This window comes from Pantherophis guttatus, chromosome 5 (genome assembly GCF_059756535.1).
Source record: "Pantherophis guttatus breed Tessera chromosome 5, ASM5975653v1, whole genome shotgun sequence".
NCBI lineage: Eukaryota > Metazoa > Chordata > Lepidosauria > Squamata > Colubridae > Pantherophis > Pantherophis guttatus.
The window spans coordinates 87167243-87186549 of NC_142067.1; the positions used below are offsets into that span (position 1 = coordinate 87167243).

General features: G+C 40.3%; 1 protein-coding gene across 2 annotated transcripts in view; it reads right to left on the reverse strand.

Annotated features, from left to right (window-relative positions):
• Positions 1 to 19307, reverse strand: part of TBL1X (transducin beta like 1 X-linked) — a 162610-nt gene that overhangs the window by 18304 nt on the left and 124999 nt on the right. For both annotated transcript variants that reach the window (XM_034435697.3, XM_034435702.3), the window contains one exon: positions 2993 to 3138. In XM_034435697.3, the coding sequence (XP_034291588.1) occupies positions 2993 to 3138 (146 nt within the window). The remainder of the gene's footprint in view (positions 1 to 2992; positions 3139 to 19307) is intronic.

Sequence of the window (19307 nt, forward strand, 5' to 3'; positions counted from 1 at the left end):
ACAATATTTAGTGGACTGGAAGGGCTATGGCCCTGAGGACATGTTCTGGGAAAATGCCAATGCTGTTCATGTCCCTTGGCTGGTCCTTTGGTTGCACTGCTGGTATCTGCAGAAACCTGGACTGCGGGGCTCTGGGAAGACAGGTCATGCCAGGGGGATAGTGTGATGACTCCCCCAGACCCTTCTCCAGGTATTTCTCCAGATGTCAGTTCCCAGAAAGATGAACCAATTCCAGGCATGTCTGGAAGTGAGTTGGTTAATGGCTCCAAGCAGCCATCTGAGAAGGATTTGGCTCAAGCACAGCTGCAGCAGGACAGCCCTGAGGCTTCAGGTGGAGGAAGCATGCAGCTGCAGCCAGTCAGTGATGAGGAAAAGGAAAAGGACAGAGAAAAGGCAGGAACAGAGAAGGTTAACCAGATTACTCGCGAGGAGAAAGTCTTGCCCTTCTTGATGGGCTGCACCAGAAGCTGGCTATTTATTAGCACAGCAGACAGATGGAAGCGATGCTAGGAACAATGTATTCATTTCCTAGCTGTGTGTTTTTTAGTCGTTGTGATTCTTGCCTTGCTTTGGATTGACAATGTGCCTTGACTTGGATTGTGCCTTGTGAACTCTGGACTTTTCTTGCCTCGTGAACCCTCTTGTATTGTGGATTTAATTTTGCCAGGTAGGTTTATTTTGATTGGGAAACTTTCAAGTGCCTTGTGGATTTATGGCCATTGCTCTGTGGACTAGCTTTGGTCTGCTTGTGGTTGGACTTCATTGGGACAGTTCTGGGTTTTTAGTGAAGGGAGTTGTGGGAAAATATTAATAAACACACTAAACCACAGTTATGTGTGCAAGCTCACACACACACGGAACTGTGGTATGTATTTGTGTGTATGTATGATTGTTTTTATATACAGTATATATTGTTTTAGTGGATTAATGTATATCAGTTAGAGTCACATTAGATGAGATGGAGGATCATATAAATAAATTAATAAAATTAAGAACACCAATACAATCTTAAGTCACCCTTTTCAATGACTGGAAAATTAAGAACAATCAGAATTTATCAAACAAAGACTTTGAATTCTTTGAAGTTCTACCCTAGTTCCGACTTTGATCTGACAACATTATTTTTAATTATCCTATCACATTTGATTACGATTAGTGAAGCAAGCAGCATATGCATCATTCTATACCTAAAACACTGAGATATTTTAATATGTATAAATAACCTGCTGTTTAAATAATTTTTCTATTGACAATATAGTAATTTGCTTATAATAATTTATGTAACATAGTGCAAGTAAAACCAAGGCAAACAGACAACATCTACAGAAAATGAATTATCTTCTAAATGCCATACAAAATTATGGTCTCAAATGAACCTTAGCAAGAAACACTTCTTAATGATTTCTGTGTAGCACAGTTAAAATCTGAAGTCAAACAATATCAGAAGTTCATTGTGATAATCAGATTATTATACGGAAATATTTGTTTGCAATCTAAATATATATTTAGTAACAAAATTTCATGCTAAATATAGAATGTATGCATTACAAACTTAATTATCTAAAAGAAGTGAGTTTAGGGAGGCATAAATCTATTTATAATATTCAATTAAGTTTTATTCAATTGCTATAACTGTAAATCTACAGACTGAACAGAAAAAAAGTAGAATGGCTGTGGCAAAAAAATAATAATCAAAAATAGTACCAACCATGGTCGGTTCCTTGGGTGCAATCCCAAAATGTCTACAGCATCACTTGAACACCAACAGCATTGATAAAATATACATCAATCAAGTGCAAAAGGCAGCTTTACTTGAAACAAGTTACATTCAGCATTGATACTTTTAACACCATCAAATAATAATAGCTGCCCATCTCAGTTCCATGGGAAGGACGTGATAGGTGAATAAAAATGCCAAATCCACTCTAAACATCTGGCTGACTGTGTGACCAATCATAATTTATTAAATTTATATGTCACCCAAATACCATAAACTCTATGGTTAATTCTGAAAAAAATGAATGTGGCAACAGTATAAGCAAAAGTTTTTCCGCACATTGACATTAAATGCAATGGCATGTAAATCAGCCAAGATCAGATTTGAATTCAATGTGCAAGGCGACACTTGTTCAATTCTATTAAAATAGAATTCAAATATTATACTTTAATTAATGTGAAATTTAATCTGATAAAATTCAATGTAATTACATTGATTTTAGTACTTAAAATGCACAGCTCTGATTCATTTTAGGGAGAATGGAATGAGAAAAAAAGGACTGTTGTATATTTTTCAGCAGACGTTTTCTATTTTTTCCCCCCAAGGCAACCTGTATATTCAAAAAATGCTCAGAACCTCTTATCAAGACGGGCAGAGCTTCTAAATGACCAGAGACAAATCCTACCCTGCTCACTGTACTTCAGTCACTTGTGGGAGAAAACTTCTGGGCATGGTATTAAGGAAGAAAAACAACCTTAGATAGAGAGATCTTTTTCTTATTTGTCTGATGGAATCCATACAAGTCCCCAGTTTGAAAAATCCTACTTTTAGAAAGAAAATGAAAGGGACCAATGAGGACTATTAATCAGACAAGTATAGTATACTCTTTATTGTCATTGTACATCATGTATACAATGAAATTGGCTGATTAAGTAGATTAAGAGATAAGGGAGGATAACAATAAAAAAACTAAACATGGAAAAAAAGTAGAGGAAAGTAATAGTAGAAACTAAAAAGTAAAATTAAAAAGAAGAGCCAGTTGTTCTATTGGCTAAGATATCAGGCTTAGCAGAATGAACGAAGAGACCCTAGAGCTTTCATCAATTAAAGAAAACAGGTACATCCATTTTAATTAAAACCAACATTAACAAATAAGTCAGGCCTGGTTTGTGTTCTTCTATCTTTCAAAATTGGCATCAACTCAAGCAAACTACCTTAGGTTGATCAAGCTCTAATCATTAAGCATTTTCTAGTTAAGGAAGAGGTGATACTTGCCTCATTGATGCTTATCTCTGCTTCCACATACTGTAGGCCTTTCTGAAGTATAGAGATAAGGGCAGCAGGTGGCACTAGTGTTCCATTGATGTTGGATTGGCTAATATGACTCTCTATTCCAAATGTAAAGGCAGAATGGGAGAAACCTGAGAAAAAGGAAGGCATGATATGAAATCTAAGCTCTCTGCAATGTGACACATATACTAAATACAACACAGCTGAATCCTGTGCCTCTCCCAACAAGGGAGAAAAATTTCCACATTAGGTCTGATAGAAAAAAAAACCCCTTCATGGTTTTTTTGAATGGTCCCCTTCAATGGTCCCCTTTGCACGCTTAATTCTTAAAGAATGAGCATTTGGAAAAAAATAATTAGTGGCAAGCAAGACAAAAGAAAATAGTATAAACCAGGGGTGTCAAACTCAAGGCCCGGGGGCTGGATCCAGCCCACAGGGTGCTTAGATCTAGCCTGCGGGGCCGCCCTGGAAATAGCAAAGGATCAGCCCACAGTGCCTCTGCCAGCAAGAACAGAGCTCGGGGGAGCCACGCACCTCCCCCCCAAGCTCTGTTTTTGCTGGTAGAGGGCAGAAGGAGGCTGTAGCAGCCAAAAATGTAGCCTGGGGGGGGGGCGCACGCAGAGGGTTGCAAGTGGGCTGACAGAGGGTTGCAAGAGGCCGTTGCAGCTGAAAACGGAGCTCATGAACCCGTTATCACTGGCAGAGTGCTCAGGCCACCAACCTCCAACACAAATGACGTCAAGCTGGCCACGGCCCTCCTGGCCATGCCCCCCAGCTTCATGAAGTCAAACACAACACTGATGCAGCCTCAATGAAATAGAGTTTGACATCCCTGGTCCAAACTATTTGTATTAAGTAGGAAATGAAATGCTGAAGAAAAAGTCATAGTTGCAGGAATTATACAGGAGGGCGCTACCCACTTATAGAAAAGGAATACACGTTTGGCTCTTGAACACAGTAATTACCAGCTAATCTGACATGCAAGTATAATTAATAAACCAGAACAAAAATGAAACAACAGAAATAATATACTTTAATGGGGCATATATTGTCACAAATCTGTCACCTTGATGATGATTTCTACTCTACATATTTGGTGATTAAAGTATAAAGTTTAAGTGGCACATTAGATAATAATGAGCTGAGTATCACAGAAAGATCTGGTATACAATCTGAGTTGTTTATTGATCCAATATCATTACACAGAGATCTTTCTCTGTGAAGTATCTTATATCCATATTGGGCTGCTTTGCCAACAGTGACCATAACTGGAGACAGTTGAGCCAAGTTATCTATGCTCTTGTAAGCTCTATCTAGGCTGTTATATTTCAGTGCATAAATATGTTTTGTTGCAATTATTTTCAATTTTTTTTTACTCTGGTGAAGGACTAACTACCATATATTACTAGGCTGCTTATAACAGTATAATTGGTTAATAGAGCTGTGTAGCTCTTCAGATTTGTTTTTAGAATATTCCAAAACTATTTTTTGGATTCTGAGCAAAATCTAATAAAACAAAATGAGATTTTAAAAGTAAAAGAATAAAGTTAAAAGGAAAACAAATGGAGAATTTGGTCAAAGGCACCCACACATACAACACAGAGCATCTCTCCAAGCTCAGCTCAAGGCCTGGGAAAACAGGCAAGATTTTTTTAAACCTTCTGAAATCCAAGCAGCATGGAAATCATACAGATACATCTCCAAGGGAAACAGGCACAGAAAGACTAGAACAGTCCTCTATATAATGGAACGTAGGCACCTCTAGCTAGTTAAATACAGAAAGGGTAATAATATATGTAAGGATTTTTTTGGAATAGCAATGCAGTATCACTAATAGTTTTTGTAAAATACAGAAGCAAATAGGGGTAACAGATAAGTGTAAGAATTGGTGATTTTTTTCTCATACGATTTCAGTGCTGAAGATACTACATAAATGCCACATCAGAGGAAACTGGCCATATGCTGCTGCCAAAAAATCTTATATAAAAGTTATCCAAGAAATGCAACCCAATGATAAATATATTTATTGCATTTTATCTGCATTCAACATAAAACTGCCAGCAGCAATTTAGTCAAAATGTTATGCTATAAATGTGATTGTCAGGAGATGTTTGAATTGAGCTATTCATGCCTACTAATATTGCCCCCTAATAGCACATACTCTACAGGTAGTTCTTATTCTGTTAATAGCTTACAGTAAAAAAATCTACCAATTAATTTTTATGCACTCATTGAGAAATATTGTATATTTCATATGAGCTAGCATTGCTTTGTTTAGTTTATAACAGTACAGTGGTACTGTGTTTGCCCGAAAATATGGCCTACCCCAAAAAGAAGCTCTGGCCCAATTTTCATGCCTGTGACTAATATAAGCCCTACACAAAAATAAGCCCTAGTTAAGCCCAGCCCACCAACTGTACAAGATGGGACAAGGTGCAGGCATAAAAATCAAGCTAGGGTGGGAGTAGGGGGTGGAGCTGCCCCATGCGCCCCACACCAACTTACCTTAGGACTGCCGCAGCCAGGCCTCCCACGTCCTCCCATCTGTTGCGCTGCTGTATGACTTCTGTAGCCTCTTGCAGCTGCTTGAATTATGGCCAGACGCCACATGGCGCATTGCCCCAGTGCCACTCCTTGTGGCAGGATGCCACATGGCTCATGCCAGTGCCTCCACTCGCAGCAGAATGCCGTGACACTTTTCGTGCCAGTATCACTGTTCTTGCGTGCAATGGCACAACATGCCATGCAGCTTCCTGCCACGAGCGATGTCATGGGCTTGATAAGCCTCGTGGCGTCATGCCATGAGTGGCGGCACTGGTTGACGAGCTATGTGGCATCTGGCTGCGAGCGGCCGTGAAATAAATTGGGCAGTGGTGCAACAGGTGTCAGGGCATGGGAAGCATGGCTGCGGTGGTCCTAAGATAAGCGGGTAAGTCATCCTAAGAATTACCTTTGAAAATGATTTTGTAGTTAGCTAATTTTGTCACAAATCTATTGAATTACAAGCACTATAATATTGTTACCAGACAAATTTTAATTTACATAACTCTTAGGAGAAACACTGTAATATTTACAGCAAACAGTAAACTGTCTATTAAATGAGAAATAATATCAGATGAAATTACTTCTATTAAAAGCTTACTTAGTTTACAAACTATGCTTCTTTTAAGAGTAAAAGCAACCTCTTACATTGCCTGCTATATATACAAGAAATTATTATACAGGCCTCTGCTGGTTATTATAATGAAAACATGCATTTTAATATATAATTTGTATACAATTTCTTTATATTATCTACAAAAATTCTATATTTTTTTAGAATGGTAGGTAGGAGAATCTTTTTTCACACGAAAGAAAAAAGTTCAGTTTATCAGAAGGAGTATTACATCAAAGGGCTCATACCTGCTATAATATTGAAATTACTGTTATATATTACTGGCAACCTCATCTACTTCACATACATATGAAGCTAGTCCCTTTAATTATAATCAGTGTCATGTGAGGTGCAGAAAAGGAGTAAGACCATGATCCTCAGATGGCTACATGGAGATGACCACCACCTTCCCTGAATCAAGGCTTTTGCATAATACTTTTTAAATACACTAAGAAAATGTATACTTGATTATACCAAGCTTAATTTTACCCACGTAGTGCTTCCTGTAGTGGTAAACACAGTAATAAGTAGTTTTTACCCATTTGGGTATCAATGCACAAGGCATACTATTTCACTCTTTCCATTGAAACAAAATGTTTCCCTTCTCAGTTAGCATTCTTTACATTTTGTGACTTTTTTGAACATGTTACTTGCATGGAAATTGATTTTCAGCTTCAGAATTTGAAACTATTTTATGATGAGAGCAGATCTGGAAACACAGGAAGATAATTTTGATCAAGATCAATGACTGATTTCTATTATATTTGCAGCCATCAGTTGTTAATAGAAATCTAGTTTTCTTGCATTTAATTCTGTCTTGATAAAAACAAGAATGTTATAAGCTTTTAAAAAGCCTATAAAGCATAAAGAATGCAGCACCAATTTCTATGACATGGCTTGTTTTCTACACTTAAAATGTTTCCATCTGTCATGCAGATTTTATCCTGTTCACATTAAAAAAACATTATAGCTATGCATTTTCCCATGCGTTAAGATAGTGGTAGGATGGCACACTACTTTATTTTTATTTGTTTCAGGTCATTGAGCTCCAGATTGAAGGAAAGCTAGTTGGTCTGTTTCCAGAGTTGAGGATCTGGCTACAAATCCTGGCTGGTCATCCTTGGCATACCAAATAATTCATGTGCTCTTCATTATGATTGCATCCTGACAACTTTATATTTATTTTTACTTGGGAAGCACATCCTGGACAAATATGTTTGCCAACACCTAATGTAAAGAAAATGCTTAGCAAGGGATACCTATTAAATCACCATGTTGATTGGTTTGATCCCATATATAGAAATGTGTAAAACATCTAACATAAAAAAGCAAAGAAAAATAAAAGTCAATAAATCCAGGACATCATATTAATTGCCATTACATTATTTGAAACAGTTCAGTTTTAAAAAATATTTGGAAGGCTACAAATATTCTGGTATATCTCTTTTAATATAATGTAATATAATATACAGGTGTCAAATTAATACATGTCGGTTTAAAATACCCTGAACCTCAGTTTGAATTCTGAAGACTTTTTCCCTCTCTTTAAATTTTGCAATTGTGTATATTCTCTTATGTTTTGATAACATTAGAGCCAATTTGGTCTAGTGTTGGACTAGGAACAGAAAAACGTAGTTGTAGATCTGCATAAGTCATGAAAGTCGGCTGGGTGATCTTATGCCAATAACTCTTTCTTAACTGAAGGAAGAGAGCAATGTCAATTAGTTGCAGTTTTCTTAATAGCGTAATTAAGATGTACATAATAATTTTACAAAAATAGCCATGATAAAATAAAACAAAACATAATTTAAAAAGTAAAATATAAGTGCAATCCAAATAAAGAGAGCATGATCTCACTCTCTAGGCACTGGAAGAGCTGTTTTCAATAATATAAAGGGAGACAGCAGAATGCAGGCAAGTCAGAACTTCAAGAGGAAGCTGTTCAAGATGATGGATACTCCTAATGAAAAACAGTATTTCCAAGCTTCAGTCCCTTGTACTATGAATTACTAGGAAGCTAACAACAGTTTATTTAGGAAGATGAATTAATCATATGGCTATTTTTGGTTGGAAGAGGTGATCCTAAAGGTACCTATCAGTTGGCTTAGCTGTCAGTTTTGGTCTGTGCCACAACTGCTATATAAAATAATTCCACACACACCAGTGCAAAGGGAATGTTGAACATTCCATATTGTTCGTAATTTTTGTGAGAAGTTTATCCAATGCTGTCTCTATAATAAACTGCAATGAGTGCCAGCTTGTCATAATGGCTTGGAACTTGGAGCTGGCAACTGCAGCAGTGCTACTGGAAGAGGGCAAGAGGTAATAGGCATCATCAATGTCTAGGGCACAATGGGGGAATTGCTTAATCTGCTAAACAAAGATTACAGAAGCTTAATTAACAAAAATTGGCAGGAAAACTATGCAAAATGAATGTTGGAAAACAAAATAAATATTATCTAATTTCATAGTTGTTCATTTTGAACAAACTTGATTCAAGGTAAAGATAAACAACCATCATTTATACTTATGTGTCTGTGTATGTATATATGTTCTGAAAAATGCTAAGGGACATATTTACATATTCATTCACACATTCATTCAATTTTAGCCATTACATTCAATTGATTTTTGGCGAGTATAACCAATAGTTTGCAATATTAGAAACCTATCAGATAAATTCCAGAATCAAGTTCACACAGAGAACTGGATGAAGAAATTGCGGAGACAGATACAACCTATTTAATCTTTGTTTCAATTACACTTTTTATTCTGTGCATGTGAACAATGTAAAAATCTCATTGGCATCATAACCATCTGTAGCCTTTGAGTAGCTTGAAGCATTTGCTGCTATCTTGTCAAGCAAAAAACATCTTCATTTTTAGCTGATTTTACAGACCATAGCATACAGACCAAAAGAGAAAAATCACAAGGTAATCAAGGAATAAAGAGATTCTCACAAAAGGCAAATTAGCCTAATAGTAACAAAATTCTTATATAATTAAGTTAAAATAATTTCATCAAAATTGGCAATATGAGAAGTAAGTTTTCCAAGGATCTTGCCCAATAATCACAGACACGATAGACTTTGAGTTCAATGTATTTATTTACTCCATTTCTTTCTTATTAGGTACTCATTTGGAACTGGTCCTGGACTTCTGTGCACAGCCTTATATATGGAGGAGGTGGAGTCAAGGTAAGGAGGGGTCATGGGAAGGGCTAGGTGAGGGAGGAGGGGTCAGTGGGTCAGTCTATGCAATGGTGTATACACAGTTAGGCATTTACTCGTAACAAATCCCCCTCTAAATGCCTAACATTCGGGGTTGATTCTGCACCCGGCATGGTCACCCCTAGTTTTGATGTGAGATATGTGTGTTGCTTGTTTGGTAATGGTTTCGTTAGAATGTCCGCGACTTGCTCAGAGGTTTCACAATGTACGGCCCTAATGAAACCTACATTTGATAACTGCCTGACATACTTATGCTTGATGTCGATATGTCTGGACCTCTGACCCACTGCTTCTGCGTTGGAGATGTCTATGGCTGCTTTATTGTCCTCGTGGATAGTTATAGGGTAAACCGGTTCAGTCCATATTTCAGAGAGCAAGTCATCAAACCACACTAAATTGTTAGCTGCCTTTGATAGGCAGATGTACTCTGCTTCTGCCGTGGATGTGGCAACCAGGTTCTGTTTGCCGGTATACCAGTGTACCGGGCAGTTATTGATGAGGAACACGTAACCTGATGTGCTTTTCCTGCTCTTGGTATCACCTGTCCAGTCAGCGTCCGCATAGCAGGTCAGCGCCGGTTCTTTGGATTTGGATGGTTCCAGGCATAGGTACGCGTCTATGCTATGTTTCAGGTACCTGATTACTCGCTTCGCCCCTTCCCAGTGGTATACCTTGGGTTCACTGACATGTCTGGATAATAAATTAACAGCTAAGCTGATATCGGGCCTTGTCCAATTGGCAATATATAGGAGGGATCCAATGACAGATCTATACAAGGTGTTGTCCTTAAATGACTCCCCCTCTTCGTGCATATGTTTCAAGAAGTCTGTTTGCATGGGGGTTTCGCATGGCTTAGCGTCCCTCATGTTGCATCTATGTATAAGTTCTAATATTTTCTCCTTTTGAGAAACCTTGAACCCGTTCTCTGTTTTCTCGATTTGTACTCCTAGATACTTATTGACTTTCCCTAGGGTCTTCAGTGTGAATTGTTTCTCCAGTTCTCTGGCGAATTTATCGCAATTTTGCTTGTGCTGCCCCATGTACAGGATGTCGTCTACGTAAATGAGTGCGTATTCGACCGATGTGCCCTCCTTCTTGGCGAAGAGGCAGAGGTCTGCTGATGTGGCGGTAAAACCCATGTCCCTGAGTGTTTTGGCTAGGCATTCATACCATCTTTTCCCGGACTGTCTTAAACCGTACAAACTTTTGTTTAGTAGCCAAGTGACTCCCTCTTTCGCGCCTTTCCCTGGGGGTGCCCTGACATATATTTCTTTGTCTAACTTCACATGGAGGTATGCGGTTTGAACGTCAAATTGGTAGACTTCTAGGCCTAAGATAGATGCAACTACTAGGGCGCTTTTGACACTTTCTGCCCTAACTGTGGGTGAGTAGGTATCCGTGTAGTCGTCTGGATACCTTTGGGCGAACCCCTGAGCTACGAGTCTAGCCTTGTAGAGGGCCTTGTTGTCTTCGAGTTCCTTGATTTTGAAAACCCACTTCGTGCCTATGAGTGTCTTATCGGCTGGGACCTTAGAGGGGGTGTACACGTTCAGTTCGCGCAGGCTAGCCATCTCCCTTTCCATAGCTTGCTCCCACCTATCTCTCTCTACCTGCAGCAGGTTAATGATTTCTTCGTATGAGTTGGGTGTTGTTCTATTTGGGTGAATGGACATGACATAATCTTCAAATCTCTTGGGCATTTTGTTTCTGTTGGGTCTGATAGGTCTCATGGGTCTTGTGTCGGTGTCGTGCATGTATTTGGCTTCCTTCTCTGTGACCGTGTCTACCTTGATGATGGGGTGGACTTCCTTCTACCCCTTGGTGGCTACTTCATGGTGTCTTGGTCTTTGTCTGTCTTGTGTATTTGCTTCTAATGTGATGGGTTTGCTTTTGTCCCTTGATTCGTTTGTGTCTTCCTGTCTGATGAGTGTCTCGTTGAGGTGTATCTTAGACCAGTTGGCGTTCTCGTGGAACACCGCTGTTCTGGATACGATGAACCTGTTGTCCCTGTCAATGAATCTATAGCCTTTTGTGCCTGGTTCATACCCCATGAACCTTAATCTCCTGGAGACCTTGTCTCCTTTTCGCCTCAGTTGCCTGGGGATGTGCACATCCGCCGTGACTCCAAATATGTGCAGGTGCGCAATCTTTGGTTTTCGGTCGTACATCACCTCATAAGGTGTTTTCCCTATTACGCTAGACCAGAGTCTGTTCAGCGTATAATTTGAGTAGTTGAGAGCTTCCACCCAGAATGGCTGTCCTAACCCCGCATCCTCTAGGGCGCATCTCAACATTGTTTGTAGGACTCCATTCCTCTTCTCTGCGACTCCATTTTGGAACGCGGAAAAGGGAGAAGTCTTGTAGTGTATTATCCCGTGCATCTTTGACCAGTTCGAGAATTCCCTCGATAAGAACTCAGACCCCCTATCTGTCATTATTTGCCTTATCTTTGTGTTGTGTTGCATTTCCACTCTCTTATAAAACTCTTTAACTTTTTGGAATACCTCGTTTTTATGATTAATGGTATACACAAAGCCATAGCGGCTGTAGTCGTCTACTATTGTCAGAAAATATCTCCTTTTGTATTTTATAGAGGGCTTCATGGGCCCACAATGTCCATATGTACCAGGTGGAAGATAGAATTGGTGGTACGGGTGGCTTTTCTAGGTCTGGGTTTGGTTTTTAACTTAGATGATTTACATACAGAACACTCTAAGTAGTTTTTGCAGTTTTTTATTTTCAAATCACTGGTACATTCTGTCATTTTTTGGATGACTGGGAAGCTGGCATGGCCCAATTTTCTATGTAGCAAATGGGCGCAGTCATCGTGAATGGATTTGCCTATTAACAATTTCCCTCTGTGTGCCGTGTCGCCTTCGGTGGGGTCATCTTCCCTGTCCCCCTCTGCCTCAACATGTGTGTTGACTTTATTCTCAGTGTTTTCTAGTTGGGCGATAACTTGGGTCTGGTTATTCTTTTTAGGGTGGAGGTATGTTAGCTCTCCATTAATGACTATTTTGCCGATGCTTTCCCTGTCTCTGGTCAGGTAGGCTTCTCCCTCTTTGAAGGTGGTCTCTATGCCCATGTCCTTGCTCAGTTTAAGTGGTGCTAAAATGTTGTGGGGTATTTCGGGTATGAGTAATACCCCCTCTACTTTGCCTATTCCGCTTATGAACGTGTTTCCTCTCCCTGTCACTAGGACCTTGTTTTGATTGGCCACCTTAATGTGGTAGTTTTCCTCTGTGAATGAGGTCAGTATCTTTATGTCATGAGTTGTGTGGTTGGTGGCTCCCGAGTCGATGAGCCATGCTTCTCCTTCTCTGGTTTGTGAGTGTGTGTGTGTGTTCTCCCCGATCCCATACATGGACCCTGATCGGCTCTCCCTAGAGCTGTCCCTACTTCCCCTTCTGTTCCTTGGGTTGGGGGAGTCTCTGCGCCTGTATCTGTTGTCTGATGGGGATCTATCGGGGAGCCCCGGCTTCCTGCCTTCCCTTTCCCTTTGGTAGGTGTGGTCCCTTCCCCTTGAGTTTTTTGGGCAATCCCGTTTGTAGTGGTTCTTTGAGCCACAAGTGAAGCATTCTGGGTAGTCTAGGTTCCTGGTTTGGAACTCAACTTTCTTAGTTGGCCTGCTGTCCCTGCGGCTGATGGAGCGGTCCCTCCTTAAGCTATATTCTGCTATTATCCTATTTGTCAGTGACTCGAGTGTGAGGTGGCCTAAGCCTAGGCTATCCAGCTGCATTATAAAATTGTCCCAGCTGGAGTCCAGGGAGTTGATGACAATGCTCTTCATGCTCTCTTCGGATATATCCTCCCCCCTTTGTATCAGTTCAGTTCTTGTGGCATTCAGGTTCAGTATATGTTCACCCATGGGAGTCCCTGCTTTATGCCTGGCAGAGTGGAATTCCCTGGATATCCTTGCTGTGGTGGCAGCGCTTTTACTATAGAACAGATTAAATATTCTCTGCTGTATCTCAGACACAGTCAGATAATGGCTTAGGCTGGGGTATACACCTGGTGGGATACTTGCTATAATTAAATAGTAAGCCCTGTGATGCAAGCAGTCTGTTTCTAAAGTCCAAGGTTTTGTGGGGGGGAGTCATCAACTAAAACCAGTAGATCCTCTTTTAAAAATAAAACCTGGAGTTGGTGATTCCATTGCATGAGGTTTGATCCATCTAATTTAAGAGTGGGAAAGTTAGCTGGTAAATTCCCTGAGTTGTGTGATGAATTACTCACAGTCTGTTGCTGCCCATGGTGTCTCAGGTGAGGGAACTCACAATATGGCTTGGGTATGCAGTTTGCAGCTCTGTACAGACTTGGATTTATGTTCTCTCCTTCTCTTCTTGCAGGAGCCGACTGAGCATGTGCGAGGCCCATTTCGCGTCTGTAGCCGATGGGAGAGTAGCTGGCTGTTGCTGCTCTTAGGCCTCGGCCTAGGCCTCCAGTTGGGGGTCCCATCTCACTCCTGGGGTGTCCGGCTTCATCTCTGGAGGCAGGCATCCATTGCTGGGCATCCGGATCCATGCAGGAGGCTGGAGAGAGTCGAGGAGGCGAGGCGGTCGTAAGTCGAGGACTTCTGGGGTTCTGCAGCGTGGCAGCTGCGATGGGTCCTGATCCTTGATTGTTGGTCCCTGGGCACATGAGTAGGCCGGGTGGAGGCCACATGGGGGTTGAGTAGCTGGTGTGGCCTCTTCCCCTCGGGCCTCTTATGCTTGGTGCTGCGGGTGCTGGGTTCGAGTCCTGCCATCTGCATGATTCAAGCGTAGTTGGTGCCCTGCGGTTGTCTTCGTGGGGGTTGGTCATCGGGTGGAGTATCTGGGGGTGTGTGCTATCATCGATGGCCCCCCCGTAGCCCCCTCGGTTCACGGCGGTGTCTCTGAGGTGCCTGGCTGGCATGATGGGGTTGTGTGCAGGGCCTATTGTGGCTGCTGGGGCCCCGGGTGTCTTTCTGGCTTTGAGCTCGGGAGGCGAGCTCCAGATGCCTTGGTGTGTCCCTTCTGGGGTGCCTTTGGCTGTTCCCCCATTTGTTCTGGGGTTTCTTTCATTTCGCGCCATTGGATTTGAATCCTGGCTCCCTATTGGTTGGTGGCCATCCCAAGATGGCCGCCGGGAGCATGGCGCGAAACTGGAACCGCTTGGGTCTTGGGTCTCTGCCAGGGGGTATCTCTGTCTTACCGGTCTGGCAGCCTCGTGGTCTTGCTCCTGGGGGCTCATCGCTGCTCCCTGGTCATCTAGAAGGTCCCGGAGCTTCGCGATGAGTTCATCCTTGCTTATGGAGGCGTCTGTCATTTTCTGTATGATGTCCTTTAGTTCATCTCTCTCGGGTGATCTGTCTCTGGCGTGCCTGGCTGCACTTCCTTTTGGCCACACGCTTCTGTTTGTTTGGTCCAGTTCCTCCATCTCCAAGGCAGTTGGGATTCTGGCGGTGGCACCTTCAGGTTCCCCCAGCTCTGCCATCAGCCTGGTGGTGGACCTTGTGTTCATCCTTCCTTCCATTTCCGATTTTGGTTCTGTTTATTGGGCATAACCGTCCTCTGCTACCATATTGAGAAGTAAGTTTTCCAAGGATCTTGCCCAATAATCACAGACACAATAGGCTTTGAGTTCAATGTATTTATTTACTCCATTTCTTTCTTATTAGGTACTCATTTGGAACTGGTCCTGGACTTCTGTGCACAGCCTTATATATGGAGGAGGTGGAGTCAAGGTAAGGAGGGGTAATGGGAAGGGCTAGGTGAGGGAGGAGGGGTCAGTGGGTCAGTCTATGCAATGGTGTATACACAGTTAGGCATTTACTCGTAACACAATATTTCTGAAGTTTTCCGGGGTTCTGATAGCAAGGGGAACACCTTGATTTTCAAACTGTCTTTGGGGGAAGTGGGGAAGATAGCATAATGAGATCCTTTGAAATAATTTCTTCAAACATGCATTTCAGCCACACACACACACACACCCCGTCAGATCTACTATAGCTAGAAGTAAATCCTTCCTCATATTACTAGCTAATGTTTTATGAACCAAATTTAATCAGGGCAGGCACATTCTTTTATCTTAAGAAATTATGTTTGTCTTCAAAATATTAGTTAAATAGAAGAGCAAATATGGACATTCATATAAAAAGGCCACTCAGCATGCCTACTTGTGCAGCTGCTACTTGAAATCAGACACAAAAGAGTGAGTGCATTCCTATTGCCAGTCAAATGTGTACAAAATTTAAGAGAAACACCAGAATTCAAATCATCACTCAGTACATCATTATTTTGGAGCAATGCCGATTATATTTTCAACATTATTATGGAACAATGCCCATTACATTTGAACAATCATATCTAATTGTCTATACCAGTGGTGAGTTTCAAAAATTTTTACTACCGGTTCTGTGGGTGTGGCTTGGGCATGACATGGCATGGCTTGGTGGGTGTGGCTTAGTGGGCATGGCAGGGGAAGGATACTGTAAAATCTCCATTCCCACCCCACTCCAGGGGAAGGTTACTGCAAAATCCCCATTTCCTCCTGATCAGTTGGGACTTGGGAGGCAGAGAATAGATGGGGACGGGGCCAGTCAGAATTTTTACTACCGATTCTCCGAACTACTCAAAATTTCCGCCACCGGTTTTCCCGAACTGGTCAGAACCTGCTGAAACCCACCTCTGATCTATACCTGCCCCACCAGATCTGGCAGAAAGGGCATGCTCCAGTCCTATTGATTAAAGGGTATTTACCTTTCAAGTCCCATGAAGGATATCTACAGTTATAGTATCTACCCTCTAGAACACTATTCCTTTCAAGACTAGATAGACTTCTATAAAGCCCTCTGACTTGCTTTTTTTTCCAGATAATGAGGTTGAGCCATGAATTGAATGAATTTGTTGTTTTATTCTTGGTGAGCATTTTTCTTTTTCGTATTTAAAACACATTTAGTATCTAATGTGTTTTATTTATTGTATTTTATTTTTCGTATTGATGTTTATTGTGTTGGTCTCCCAATTTCATTTTATGAGAGAGGAGCAACCATATAAATTGAATTAAATAAATGAATACATTTACATTTTTGCTTATAATTACATAATTAAAATACCATATAATTTTCTTAGGGAAGACAATTGAAAATTGGCCGATTAAAACTAATATAAGTCGTGATAGGGTAATGGAAGATGAAAATATACAAATTATAATAGATTGGTTAAAAACTTCAGAAAATGAAAGGAGGAAAAAAGAAATCATTGAAAAATTGGGTTTAGGCTGGTTTGAAAAAATACAGATAGAAAAATGGACTAAGAAAGTAAGGGACAATTGTTCGATAAGTAGAAGTAAAACTGAATTTGAACATTTAGTATTCCAAATTATGAAAGATGAAATTAGGCTAAAGGGACTCGTTAGTAAGATATATAAGATTATAAATTTTGATAGAAAACCACAAAGGGTGATGAAGACAAATTGGGAAAAAGAATTTAATATTAAAATATCAGATTTAGATTGGAATGTGAATTGGAAGAGTAGAATTATGAAGACTTTATCTGTAAGGATTAAAGAGCATAATTATAAGGTTGTTTGGAAATGGTATTTGACTCCATTAAGATTGTCATTGATGGATAACAAAATTAGTAAACAATGTTGGAGATGTGATATGGAATTAGGGACTTATGAACATATGTGGTACAAATGTGATAAAGTTAAAAAGTTTTGGCAACAATAGGAGAAAATGATATTTGAAATGATGGGGAAAGCAATAATATTGAGACCAGAAACTATATTACTGTTGATAATTAAGGAAACAGAACCAACAAAATATGAGAAAGAATTGATTAGAATTATGATTATAATGGGTAGAATTATAATAGCCAGATATTGGAAATTAGATGTGAATTTTAGAATAGAAGAATGGTATTGTGAAATGTGGAAATTAGCTTTAAACGATAAAATGACATGTGATATTAAAATTAGAAATGGTGACTATAAAGAAGATATTTTCTGGAAAATTTGGAAACCATTCGTGGACTATGCGCTGGGAAAATTGGATGCTTCGGTACTTGTACCCCGAGAACGTGGATTTTGGCGATCATGAGGATATATCTGAAGAACCAAATCTTCCTTTCTTATGTATAGCATAGGGTGAAGTATTGTATATGTTGTTTGTAATGTTATTTTAATAATAAAAATTATTTAAAAATTAAAAAAAAATAGTATCTAATGTGTTTTATTTATTGTATTTTATTTTTGTTTATTGATGTTTATTGTGTTGGTCTCCCAACTTCATTTTATGAGAGAGGAGCAACCATATAAATTGAATTAAATAAATGAATACATTTACATTTTTGCTTATAATTACATAATTAAAAAACTTATTCAACAGTATTAATAAGCACAAACTATCTTACACTATGTTAAAAACCATAATAAATTATTAATTTTAGAATCATATGTAAAATACTAATAATTTATTATTAATCTACTCCAAAGGAAGTTCCACTGAGATCACAAGGTTCAATCTCAATCATGTAAGCATCAGATTATAATCTAGTACAAATTTAAACCCTACTGGGAATTACAAACTTTTTTGGGGGGGGATGATTGTTGGATCAATAGGGCTTAATCCTTTCCTCCTTCACTAAATATTTGCTCTTATATATTAATTCTTGCAACTGTTTGAGCATCATCAGAAGATTCTGGAGGAACAAGTTAGCTGCGAAAATTATAATAAGTGTGGCTGCCCATGAAGTTTCATAGAAATAAGAATATATCCATGACTGCACTGAGTATCAAACTATACTGTACTGCTTTGACTGAGAAATCAACACCTGCAAAAAATTCAGAACTATTCAACATATATTTATCTATTAAAATAAAAGGAAAGTATTCAAGAAAAATACTTTCATATATTTAATAATTTTAGCAGGCAAATATGGAAATAATTGAACATGTCTAAATGTTCAATCAAAGAAAAAAGCAATCATTTGATAGAATTCTTTTGTTAATCTTTTGGGTTGTGGGTATTTCAGATACCATTTGCTTTGCAGGACAAGAAGCAATGGATAGAAACTAATCAAGGAGAGAACCAACCTAGAACTAAGAAAAAATTTCCTGACAGAAAAATTAAATCACTGGAACGACTTGTCTCCAGATGTTGCAGGTCCTCCAACACTGGAGGTTTTTAAGAAGAGATTGGACAACCATTTCTCTGAAATGGTATAGTGCTTTCTGCTGGAGCAGGGGGTTGGACTAGAACCGTGATGGCGAATCTATGGCACGTGTGCCACAGGTGGCACACAGAGCCATATTAGTGGGCATGCCAGCTCAGCTCTGGGGCACATGCGTGCACCGGCCAGCTGATTTTCGGGCCTTCTGGGCCCACCAGAAGTAGGGAAACAGGCTGTTTCCTGCCTCTGGAGGGCCTGGGGGCAGGGTGGGGAAGGCCCGTTTTTCTTTCTTACCTGGCTCCAGATCTTCTTTGTGTATCTGGGAAGGGCGAAAACAGCCTTTCCCACTCCCTTGGAGGCCCTACGGAAGGCTGAAAGGGCCCATTTCCCGACTCCCGGTGGGACAGGAAGTGATGTTTTTTCCTGTCCCCAGCCTCCAGAGACTCCTAGAGAGGCTCCTAGAGACTCCTAGAAAGGCTCCTAGAGACTCCTAGAGACTCCTAGAGAGGTTCTGGAGGCTGGGGACAGCAAAAAATTCACTTCCTGTCCCACCGGGAGTTGGGAAATGGGCCCTTTCAGCCTCCGTAGGGCCTCCAAGGGAATGGGAAAGGCTGTTTTCGGCCTTCCCAAATATACAGAAAGGATCTGGAACCAGATAAGAAAGAAAAATGGGCCTACCAGGCCATCATTTGCCAGGAGCGGGGGGAGGGGGTTGCGCATGCATGCACATGGGCACGTGTGTGCGCGACCCTCCCCGACCCCCTCTCCTGGCACGCGATG